Source organism: Lactuca serriola, chromosome 8 (genome assembly GCF_051521515.1).
Source record: "Lactuca serriola cultivar US96UC23 chromosome 8, Lser_US96UC23_V15, whole genome shotgun sequence".
Taxonomy (NCBI): Eukaryota; Viridiplantae; Streptophyta; class Magnoliopsida; order Asterales; family Asteraceae; genus Lactuca; species Lactuca serriola.
In genome coordinates this window covers 80881221-80891911 of record NC_136415.1, presented here as the reverse complement: position 1 = coordinate 80891911, position 10691 = coordinate 80881221, and the positions used below count along the sequence as shown (strand labels likewise).

The following is a 10691-nucleotide window of genomic DNA, read 5'->3' as shown; positions in this document are numbered from 1 at the left end:
GGTCGAAAGTTATAAGTGAAATTAAGTGTTAGTTTATAAGTAAATTAAACGTGCCGGTTAAAAAAAATTATTGTTAAATTATTGTTTAATTCAGAATGGGCAAATATTTAAAAAAAAAAAAAAAAAAAAAAAAAAAAAAAAAAAAAAAAAACATCTATGATAGATCAATAACTATATAAAACCAACATATTTAATTTTGGGCATATTAAAACCCTCTCATAATTTTAATACATATGAAAAACCCACTCATTAATTAAAAACCCCTTTATATCGCATATGTGACTGTATATTATGTTACCTCTATTATTTCAATTTATAAAAAAACACCTTTTATTAAATAATATTAATTACAGAAAAACATCGTCTATTATAACATCCTATACAAAAAAATATAATTTATTATAACAACAAACAACACATAAATTAAATGTTCCAAACTTTCAATTTTAGAATAGTTTTTTAGATACAGAGTTAATATATAATTTTTTTGGAAACGGCAAACAAATTAAGTGGAGCCTACTCATAATATTTCAACGAGTACCCCGGGTTCGAGCTCCTTTACAGGGCAAACCCAGCCCCCATAGGGATTTCCAGGGAAAAATTTCTCACATGTGGCACCACAAGAAGTAGTTTAAGGGAATAGAACTCCCGATCTCATGCCCCACATGAGTATAAAACCCGGTACATCAACCCAGCTAAGCTGGACATCACTTGCTTTCGGATTATTAATTAACCTAATAATACAAACTGTGTTTTTCTAACAGTCAACAATTTACTTTTTTTTTTTTTTGAAACGGATCAACAATTTACTATCTTTCTTGACTTTATTATTTATTTATTGCTAAAGAAAATAATTATCAAATACAACTGGATATGTTGGTAATTTCCTAGGAAGAGGAAGGACAATTTGGTCAAAACAGTGGATAAAGCGAAAATTTGAAAACGGGTGGCCGTTTGAAACCCCTATAATAAAAACAACATATACATTCAAAATCTCTCCCATTTCAATAGTCCATACTCACTCAATAGCTTCAACCTAGAGAGAGAGAGAGAGAGAGAGAGAGTGAGATGACGGGAATGGTGATGCTAACGAGAGGAGCTGGCTGCGGTGGCACCGGTGGTGTTGATGGAAATGAAGCAACAAAAGGAGGAGGTGCTACTGAAGAAGAACAAAATCAGTTGTCGTTAGTAGCGTTGTTGGTAGCAGCTCTACGGAAATCAATGGTGGCTTGTCGTGTAGATCATGGAGACGATCAGAGCTCGGGTACAGCAGCTCTGCATCAGATGGAAATAGGATGGCCAACGAATGTTCAACATTTGACTCATGTTACTTTCGATCGGTTCCATGGATTTTTAGGGCTTCCTGTTGAATTCGAAGTTGAAATTCCCTGTCGCGTCCCTAGTGCCAGGTGAGAATTTTGTTTTTCCTTCTGAAGATTTTCATTTTTTTTTTCTTATCGGATAGCTTAATTTTTGTTTAAACTTGATAAATTTGGATTTTACAACCTCATTAAATTTACAGTGTTACGGATCTAGCGCTTTAAGAGTTTGATTGATGATGAGAAAGGTGTGAATATGGTAAATGTGGAATTTAATATTTGAAAATAGCAGTAAATGCTAGATTTAAGAAACTGGAAGTTCCTTCTCTGATTAAATAAAGAGCTGATGAAAATAGGTATTCAATGTTCAATAATTGTGCTTTTCTACAGTAAAATTTTCATATAATTTTAGTTATTTGCACTTTGCAGTTACATTCAAATTTAATTGTAAAGTTATCAAAAAAAAAAAATTAGTTTGATTTAAGTTATCATTAAATGTTGATTAAAGTTAGAAGCATCAATTCCTTTTTAAATCCAGCAATCAACACATTCCCATTTGAAGAATGCTCATTCTTATCCAATTGCGCTCCTCTTCTCTGTTCACCTTTCATTTTTGGGAAACGAACAGGATAAAGTTATTACTTTGTGATTGGAAATACGACGAGTTTGTTTGACAAAAATCACTTCTTTGCAAGATACAAAAAGACAGATTGTGTAAAAAGACTTCTCTTTCCCGGTTTCCTTCCCTCACAACCCGCAAATCCTTGTTTTCTTTTTTTCTTTTAGTTTCAAATCCTTGTTTTCTTTGTTTTCTTTTAATGGAGCTCCTCACTTGATCTATCACGCCTGATCTTTCTGATTATTATGTTGTTTTCCAGTGTCAGCGTGTTCGGTGTATCAGCAGAATCAATGCAATGTTGTTATGATTCAAGAGGCAACAGTGTCCCGACAATTCTGTTGCTGATGCAGGAAAGGTTGTATGCACAAGGAGGTCTAAAGGTATGTATATAGTAATTCAGTTTTCTTAACCAACCATTCATTGTCAAGATTAAAGATGAGAATTGATTTTTTTTTTTATTGGTTATAATAGGCAGAAGGAATATTTCGTATAAATGCTGAAAACAGCAAAGAAGAGGAAGTACGTGATCAGCTGAACAGAGGCATGGTGCCTGAAGACATTGAGGTTCATTGTCTTGCAGGTTTAATTAAAGCCTGGTTTAGAGAGCTACCATGTGGTGTTCTTGATGGGCTTTCTCCTGAACAAGTACTGCAGTGTAATACAGAAGACGAGTGTTGTGAGCTTCTCAAACATCTGAAACCAACAGAAACTGCACTTCTCAACTGGGCAGTTGATCTTATGTCTGATGTTGTTGAGCAGGAAGAATTTAATAAAATGAATGCCAGAAATATTGCCATGGTTTTTGCTCCCAACATGACTCAGGTAAGTACATGTAAATCCTTTTCATTTCATGTCCTTTCTTACTACATTATTTATTTATAAATCAAGTACCATCCATATGTGTACGTTTTGAATTATTTGGCTTGGTTGGAAGGACTAAATATTAAATTGATACGATTGATTAATCAAACCTAACATTTCGCATGCTCGCTTTTTATTATTAAAAATTATATTCAATGATTCATTTATTATTATTTTTTTGGGGGGATCAGATGTCGGATCCATTGACAGCCCTAATGCACGCAGTACAAGTGATGAACCTGCTGAAAACCCTAATCACGAAAACACTGCGAGAGCGAGAGCGAGAGTGTGAAGAAAGCAGCAGCAGCTCAACCACAACCACAGATGGAGAATACTCACCCATGTCATGCCGATCCCACAGTCGAACAGACGAGATGGAAACCAGCTGTGAAATGAGAAGACAGCCATCATCAGAAGATGGAGAAGATGAAGATGATGTGGAATCACTGAGTGAGATAGAAGAAAGTTTCTTGAAACGATTGATGGAGAATGAAAATGCAAAAGACTGTTTCAAGAATGAATTGGGGAATTTAGTGAAAGGGAGGAGGACTAGTCCGACGAGTGGATTTGAATTCCAGGAGGAATCGTCTTCGTCTGTGATGAGTATGACTGATGGATATGTGTCGGGTGTGAGTGAGGCGGAGGTCATGAATAAGGTTGAAGAGAAGTGAGATTTTAGGGTATGCATGAATATTCTTATTTGTGTAAATTAATTAATTTAGTAGAAGTTGTGGTATGATTTGGATTGTAATGTTTGTTTCAGACTTGACTTGTTGCTCGAAGTGTAGTGTTTGTGGTTCAGCTGGGGGCTGAACATGTTTTGTGGAGGTCTTGTAGCAGCTATAGATTTGTAATTTTTTTGAATTTTGGTTGGTTACCCATAAAGGGGGATGGATAATCAAGTAGTTGTAATTGCTTTTATTGATTTGAGAGTAATGAACAACCTTCTAATTTGTCTTGTTCCATGAAATAAAATATGATTATTATTTTAATAAGTTTTGCATCACGAATACTGTCTATATAGTATATACCCAAGTTTAAATAATATTCAGATCTATAAAATTTTTGAAATTATCAAACAAGAGTTGGGCTGTAGTGTTGGCATGCACAAAGAACAGCCCGAGCCATTTAGACCAATTGCACAACATGTCTAATTAGTTTATTTTTCTATTTTAATTCTACCACGTCCTGTTCTTTTTCTGCATTTTGACAAATTTATTGGTTTGCTTATAAACAATTCGATAAGTCATCAATCATTTTAGATAAAGTGGAATTTACACAAATACCTAAATAAGTACCCAACAATAGATGATGGTTGAAAAGTTCCACATCATCCAATTTTAATATCCAAGTTTGATTATCAACACCCTAGTCGGTTCAAACTTTCCAACATATTTCAAAAGTGATGGTTAGAAGCTGTTTGATAGCCTCCAAATGGAAACATTTGAATTGGTCAACATTCAATACATCCATCTTATGAACAACCTATGCTCTGAACAGTAAAGGAACCCTACCTTCTCTTAATCATTAAGATGTAATTATTGAGCATTAAATGGTTCAGTTTTATCAGATAACCACTTCTTCACGACTCACGAGTTGCAACTTTGCAAATTAATACATACACAGGCTGCAGTTTCCATTCCTTTGCTGCCTAAATCACTTGCATGGGGCATAAACTTCTTTAAAAAAAAAAAAGACATACAATGGGAATTGCCAGATGGTTCTGATCCTATTCGATGAAATACCCTTCCACAATGAGAGAGAAGCATGGGGACGAAAAGCAATAACAGAGAAAACAAAGCCATATAATGTTTTTTTTAATTATTAGTTATTTATAAAAAGCAAAAAGTAACGGACAAAAAGGTGTTGGTGGGTCAACCTGACCCGTTTTGACCAATATAAAGCTTTCCCATTTTGCCACCCTACTAATATTTTTACGAGATTGAAGATTACGCTCATTCAAATGATCTTAATAAACCAAAACTTATATATAGAGATAATAAACAAGTTTCCATAATTATGTACGATTGTAAAGAAAGGATTATCAGCTGTTAATCAAACATATATAAAAGGGAGCATAACAGTTAGTGTCTCTTTCAATTTGTTTCACATGTGAAAAAGACATACCTTGCAAGCATTAGCAGCCAACTGTTGAAATAGTCAAAAACAGGATCATGATTGACTTTGTGATAGAATGCTTTGAAAAAGGACCTGAAGATACACCTTGGATTCACTCAGAATCATGTAACACTTAAAACTGTGCTTCACCTGTAAAAAAGAGCCTAAATGGTTTATCAGCACTCTATTAAATATGATTGAATTTATCATCATTATGCTACATATTAAATAATTTTCATTTAGATAATTCACATATATTGCCATTTAATATTTTCATTCAAAACATTTATCAAATAGTCAATTTTCATACTACAATAACTCCAGACACAGGGGTAGAACAGTCATTACTATCATCTGCTGTTCACTCAACACACAAAATAACAGCAATGTACATTTACAGACAGCACTAAAAAAAAGAGAACGAAAAAATAGTCGAGCATTCCTAAAATTATATTTCTACTACATGGTTGACCATCCAAAGTCTTATTTCGATCTTTGAAATATATATATCAAGTAGAGGGCAGAAGAGGTAAAAAATTATCAGTTTTTTGTGAGGAATAACAAAAACAGTGAAAATCGCTGCTTACATCAAAAGCAATAATCATGGAAAGGAGATAAAAGTTATCAGGTATCTATGAGGAAACAAATAAGATTGCAAACCATTATGACTACAATTAATGGATCATAAAATGGCTGAATTTAATCATATCAGATGTTTTTTAAGATAACAATTCAACCATATTGACATAAAGTAAGAGTTGAGAGTTTTCAAAAGTTTTTAGCAATCAAAGTAGATATGCTGGTAAACCTAATCAAGAAATAGACCTAAAAGTAAAATAGGTAAATAAAATTGGCAAAAGAATATTGAAGCAGTTGACAAGTTTACAACCTGTTTGGAGTTTTCATGCGGAAGCAGAACCAAAGAAAGTAGATTCTTCATTTCTGGAGAAGCTGATGATCAAATCAGTTATGGGTTTTAGAGGAGTAAGGTTACTTACACTGCAAGGTGCAAAGAATGTTGTTTGTAGATAGATAGATAAAAGAATGAATATATTGAAAGTCAATGACTAAATGAATTTAATAATATGTTACACAATTACAGATTACAAAGGCACACAGATTAAGAAAAGTAATACAATAGTGTCAGGGATTTGTTTCACTACAAGTGTCAAGTGGGAGAGAGTGAATATCCACATCAGTAAATCTTGTTTTGTTTGTTGTCTCTTTTAAGTTGAACCTTCAACTTCTTACCACCTAACTGGTATCCATTCATTGTATTAATTGCAGATTGTGCAGCATTTGGGGACTCATAACTCACAAAACCTGCTCACATGTCACGTCATAAATAAATAAATAAATAAATAAATAAATAATTAGAGACAAAAAGTATTTGCAACCCTTCCCAATGGAATTTAGATTAAAGTTTGTTCATATCATATCATACCAAAGCACTTGCTGACACCCGTTGACTTGTCAACAAAAACTTTGGAACTCAAAACTCTTCCAAATGATTGAAACGCATTTGCAAGCTCTTCATCCCCAAATTCTTGAGGGATGTGATAAATAAATAGATTAGCACCGGGTGGACCTGCAACATGGTCAGTAAAAATGAGTTTTGGGGAATGTTAAAAGAAAAATGAAGTGAGAGTTGACTTGATTGATATACATAAAAGATGTTTAACTAAAACTACCTTCAACATGGTCAGCAGAAACAGTTGAAGAAGTTGCAGCATGATTCTTGGAAACATCTGGTGGTAGAGGACTGGAAGGCCCACTGAAAGGCCTCAATCCCCCGGGGTAGGCCACAGGATACTGAAGCCTAGGAGGCATAGCTTGATAAGCAGAGCCCATGTAACCACCAGTTGGGGGACCCACTCCCACTCCCACATAGTTCCTTGGAGAGCCTCCACGATATGCATTTGCTTGATTTGGAGATAGACTGGCGAAAGGTGGTTGCATGAGCCCATAAGTTCCAGTAGCCTACTTACAAAATCAACTCTTAATCACATATACTCTCAATGCCAAATGCCAAAAATAGCAACAAAACAAGCACAAATGAAATAAAACCTGGTACCCATAACCATTGTATGGTGACATATAACCCATTGGAAGTGCTCCAAATAAAGACGGATGCTGTGTTGGGTCAATATTTGCTAAAGACTGAGCTTTCTGAGCTTTTCTAGCTTGCCTTTCCTTTTCAGTGTCTGCCCATTTAACAACCAAAGGGACAGTTGAACCCTAATACACAACAACAAAATACAAAATTAAACTACATAAACCACATGGTAATATTTCCTGCAATTTACCCAAATACAAACCTCCATCTTGTGTTTTCCATTTAGGCCCTCTATAGCAGCAACAGCTTGTTCTTTTGTCTCATACTTCACAAAAGCACAGCCTGCCATAATTCATAATTGTGAAAACCAAACCCCAAAAGTGTGTTACAGAATCAAAGGCCAGAAAAATATCATAATCATATTCATATGTACCTTTGCTTGTTTGTTGAGAACCTCTAAGAATTTGCAAGTCTTTCAGGGTTCCATATTGTGAAAATAATTCTGAAACTTCACCTTCGGAGACATTCTTAGGAAGCATACCGATGAAAAGCTTGTGTTCTTTAGCAAAAGGTAAATAAATATAAATAAAAAACTAGCCAGACAGATTAGTATTAGATAATTGAATAACAGTCTGCAATAAATTAAACAAAAAGCATGGCATACCTAGCCGTTCCAACTCGCCATCAGCATATTTCACTTGCAGTGGACTAGATGCCTGATGTATAACAAAGGACAAACCTCACCAAATCAAGAAATGGAACATCAATATCATATTATTGTAATTGTTTATGTTGATAAAATGTCATTATTGAAATCAATAGCATATCACATAGTAATAGTGTATATATCTTTTGAAATAATTATTGTTGTGCCTTGCAAGAGAAATCAAATAGGCAACTTTAAATGAGTGTCTCAAAGCAAGGATGATGTCTAGTAAAGCAAGTTGCTCCAGTACGTTTATTTTGACTATGGGAACTTTACTGAACTTTATGTTTTAGTTTTTTGTAACAAGAAAAGCAAATGTAATCAAAGCCCCTTTCAGTTGAGGAAACCATGCATTTGAGTACACACATATGTAAGAAACAAGTTACATTAAGGTGAAATTTCACTCCTATGCATATACAATTCTCTTCTTGGATTTGCATTTTACCTCACCATCAGTACAGTAGTGTCTCATGAATTTTCACTTTATCTCAATGTAGATCTCAACTTTTTTCCTTCAATCTAATGAAAGTTGCAACATTTGTTTTAGCATGAATTTTAATTAATATGTTGACTATTAGTTCAGAATACCATTTGATAATGACAAAAGAAAATACAAATTAGCATCACGAGTCTGTAACAAAGCAATGACCAAGTACGCAATTTAAAGTAAAAAATATTTCAAGAAAAACTTCGCAATTTCATAAGACATCCTAAAAATAGAAATGGTTACAATTTCCATGATATCCCAAGATAGAAAAAGGTTGTGATTTTCATGTAATGGAGGGATTACGAAACAGTTCTTTTTCATTCAACTTTCCACCAACCAGGTGGATTCTCGCAATGCATTATATGAACTTCTTTACCAACTGTGATAAAAATAAAATCAACTTGAACAATGAAGATAAAGATCTGAAGAGATTATTACCCCAGTCAGGGTTTTCTTATTATGAAACCCATCCACGGCCTTGTCTGCTTCCTCCCTAGACGGACATATAACAAAGCAACAACCTGACAACAACAGCCAATTAGGGTTTCAATCAAAAAACTTGTCAATGAGTCAACACAAATCTCGGTAAAGTAAAATTCAAATAAAAAACGAATTATAAACAACAACGTGAATCACGCAATGTGATCCGGAAGTAACATTGACGAAAAACGCGAAAATGAGCAGAGATTCAATGGAGCGAAAGAGTAAGAGATTCGGTAAAAGAAGTTAACCTCGAGAAGCTCGCGTGGCCTTGTCTTTGATGATGTTGACTTCGTCCACAAGAGCAAGCTCTTTGAACATTGCTATAAGTTGTGCCTCCGTCATATGCTTCGGAACTTGGCCGACGAACAGCTTCACACTATCGTCGCTGTGTTTTCGCGGCATGTGACCTTCCTCCATTAATGCCGTTTCTTTCTCTCTCTCTCTTCCTCTCGGTGATCTCGAACTTTCTCTGTCTATAACTTTCTCTCTCTACTCTTGAGAGTCTTCGCTGTTTAGAGTCCTGTTTGGGGAAAATGGGTAAAACTTTCTAGGAAAGAGAAATATATACATTTGACCCGTCAACAATAGCACAAATATTCTTTTAGCCCCATACTAACTATTTATTCATTTTTACCCCATGTAGATTTGAGACTTGAGAGCAATTGCCATCAGGGGTCGGTTTTTTGGTTTTCATTTTATCGGTTTTTTTTATATTTTAAATCTAATAATAACCAAACCAAATAAAATTTGGTTTAATCGGTTTCGGTTTGTTTAGTTACCGTTTTTTTTGTTCGGTTAATCAGTTAAACCGAATAAAATCTCGCACGTAAAAATAAATACTAAACTAAAAGAAAAAAAATTTATTAAATTATTACCAAATAAAGAAAATACACTAATATATAATATACTATGTTTAAACCCGTGGAAATGAAATAGAATTATAATTTTGATTTTGATTGTCTAATAAAAAAAAGATATCAAAGTTTAGAAAAAATGAAGAATAGTGATATTGTAATTAACATGAATCTGAATTGCTCTTGCATATTTGAATGCATATTCGATTTTGCCTATTCAAACAAATGTTAATTCATTTTTTTTTTGTCTGTTTTTTTGTAAACATATGTATCAAACACTTTTCAACTTAGGGGCAATATGGTCTTTTTTGGAGTAAATGAAGTGGAGAAGGGTAAAATGGTTGTTTTAAAACTTGTATAACAATTGTGAAGTATAAGCACATACAATTCTATAAGATACATATATAGCATTGAATCTGATTTACCCAACCCCTCTTTCTCACTCAACATATAATTTGTACATGTTGTTGACTGCCTAACACCTTCATCTCCTGCATACTTATTATTTACACTACAAGACTCCATATTCCACCAATCATAATGCTTCTTAATCGCCTCACAAGGATCCAAATAACCCTTCTGACTTGAAGTTATACAATCTTCCCACCCCTGATCATCATAATCAGATTCTTATTTTGTAATAATGTTAGTGTCCTTAACTTCTACCGATTTGTTATTGGTCACTCCACCAACAGGATATGATGATTTTAATGACATTAGATATGAACTTTCGGCCTTATTCATGCATATAGAAGACATCTCATAACATAAATTCACCATCCACCCTTCTATCACATCTTTATCAGAGCCTGAATTACATGATCTTCCAACGATATCTACAAAAGTTGTCATGTGTTTTGATGATCTAGGCAACTAACTCTGATCATTACAAGCTGCTGCTGTAGCATAATCTACAACCTGAGCAATGACATAACAAGTAAATATTCAGAAATCTAAACTAATTAAAAAAAATTGTCCAGGTCTTTTATAAATGTATAAAAAATATATCTTACTTTCAGACCATCTGGTGAAGAACTGTGGTTGTTCAAGTGTTGATCTATTGGTGATGGCAATGTACTTCCTGACCGTTTATGCAAATATTGGGTAACACCAACAATTTTCTGAACTCTATTCCTGAAATAAATAAACGGAGAAATAATTGTTGTATATTGTTCTATTATAATGAGT

At 33.9% G+C, this 10691-nt stretch overlaps 2 protein-coding genes across 2 annotated transcripts; one reads left to right on the top strand and one right to left on the bottom strand.

Annotated features, from left to right (window-relative positions):
- Positions 1-970: 970 nt before the first annotated feature.
- On the top strand, positions 971-3752 carry LOC145069772 (Rho GTPase activating protein with PAK-box/P21-Rho-binding domain-containing protein). Its single transcript, XM_079016716.1, has 4 exons — positions 971-1409; positions 2198-2318; positions 2410-2760; positions 2991-3752. Exons 1-4 carry the CDS (start codon positions 1069-1071, stop codon positions 3468-3470), a joined length of 1293 nt encoding a protein of 430 aa, XP_078872842.1. The 5' UTR covers positions 971-1068; the 3' UTR covers positions 3471-3752.
- Positions 3753-5952: 2200 nt separating this feature from the next.
- LOC145069773 (RNA-binding protein BRN1-like) lies at positions 5953-9185 on the bottom strand. Its single transcript, XM_079016717.1, has 9 exons — positions 8898-9185; positions 8605-8687; positions 7638-7689; positions 7407-7532; positions 7236-7315; positions 6985-7155; positions 6609-6897; positions 6362-6505; positions 5953-6240 (listed from the first exon to the last, which is right to left on the bottom strand). Exons 1-9 carry the CDS (start codon positions 9064-9066, stop codon positions 6113-6115), a joined length of 1242 nt encoding a protein of 413 aa, XP_078872843.1. The 5' UTR covers positions 9067-9185; the 3' UTR covers positions 5953-6112.
- Between the last annotated feature and the right edge of the window lie 1506 nt (positions 9186-10691).

Coding starts and splice junctions, on each gene's coding strand:
- LOC145069773 (XM_079016717.1), bottom strand. CDS start 9,066: ATGGAGGAAGGTCACATGCCGCGAAAACACAGCGACGATAGTGTGAAG. Junction 7,316..7,406: donor TTCTCAACAAACAAGCAAAG/GTACATATGAAT, acceptor GAATTATGGCAG/GCTGTGCTTTTGTGAAGTAT. Junction 7,156..7,235: donor ATGGAAAACACAAGATGGAG/GTTTGTATTTGG, acceptor GTTGTGTATTAG/GGTTCAACTGTCCCTTTGGT.
- LOC145069772 (XM_079016716.1), top strand. CDS start 1,069: ATGACGGGAATGGTGATGCTAACGAGAGGAGCTGGCTGCGGTGGCACC. Junction 2,319..2,409: donor ATGCACAAGGAGGTCTAAAG/GTATGTATATAG, acceptor TGGTTATAATAG/GCAGAAGGAATATTTCGTAT. Junction 2,761..2,990: donor TTGCTCCCAACATGACTCAG/GTAAGTACATGT, acceptor TGGGGGGATCAG/ATGTCGGATCCATTGACAGC.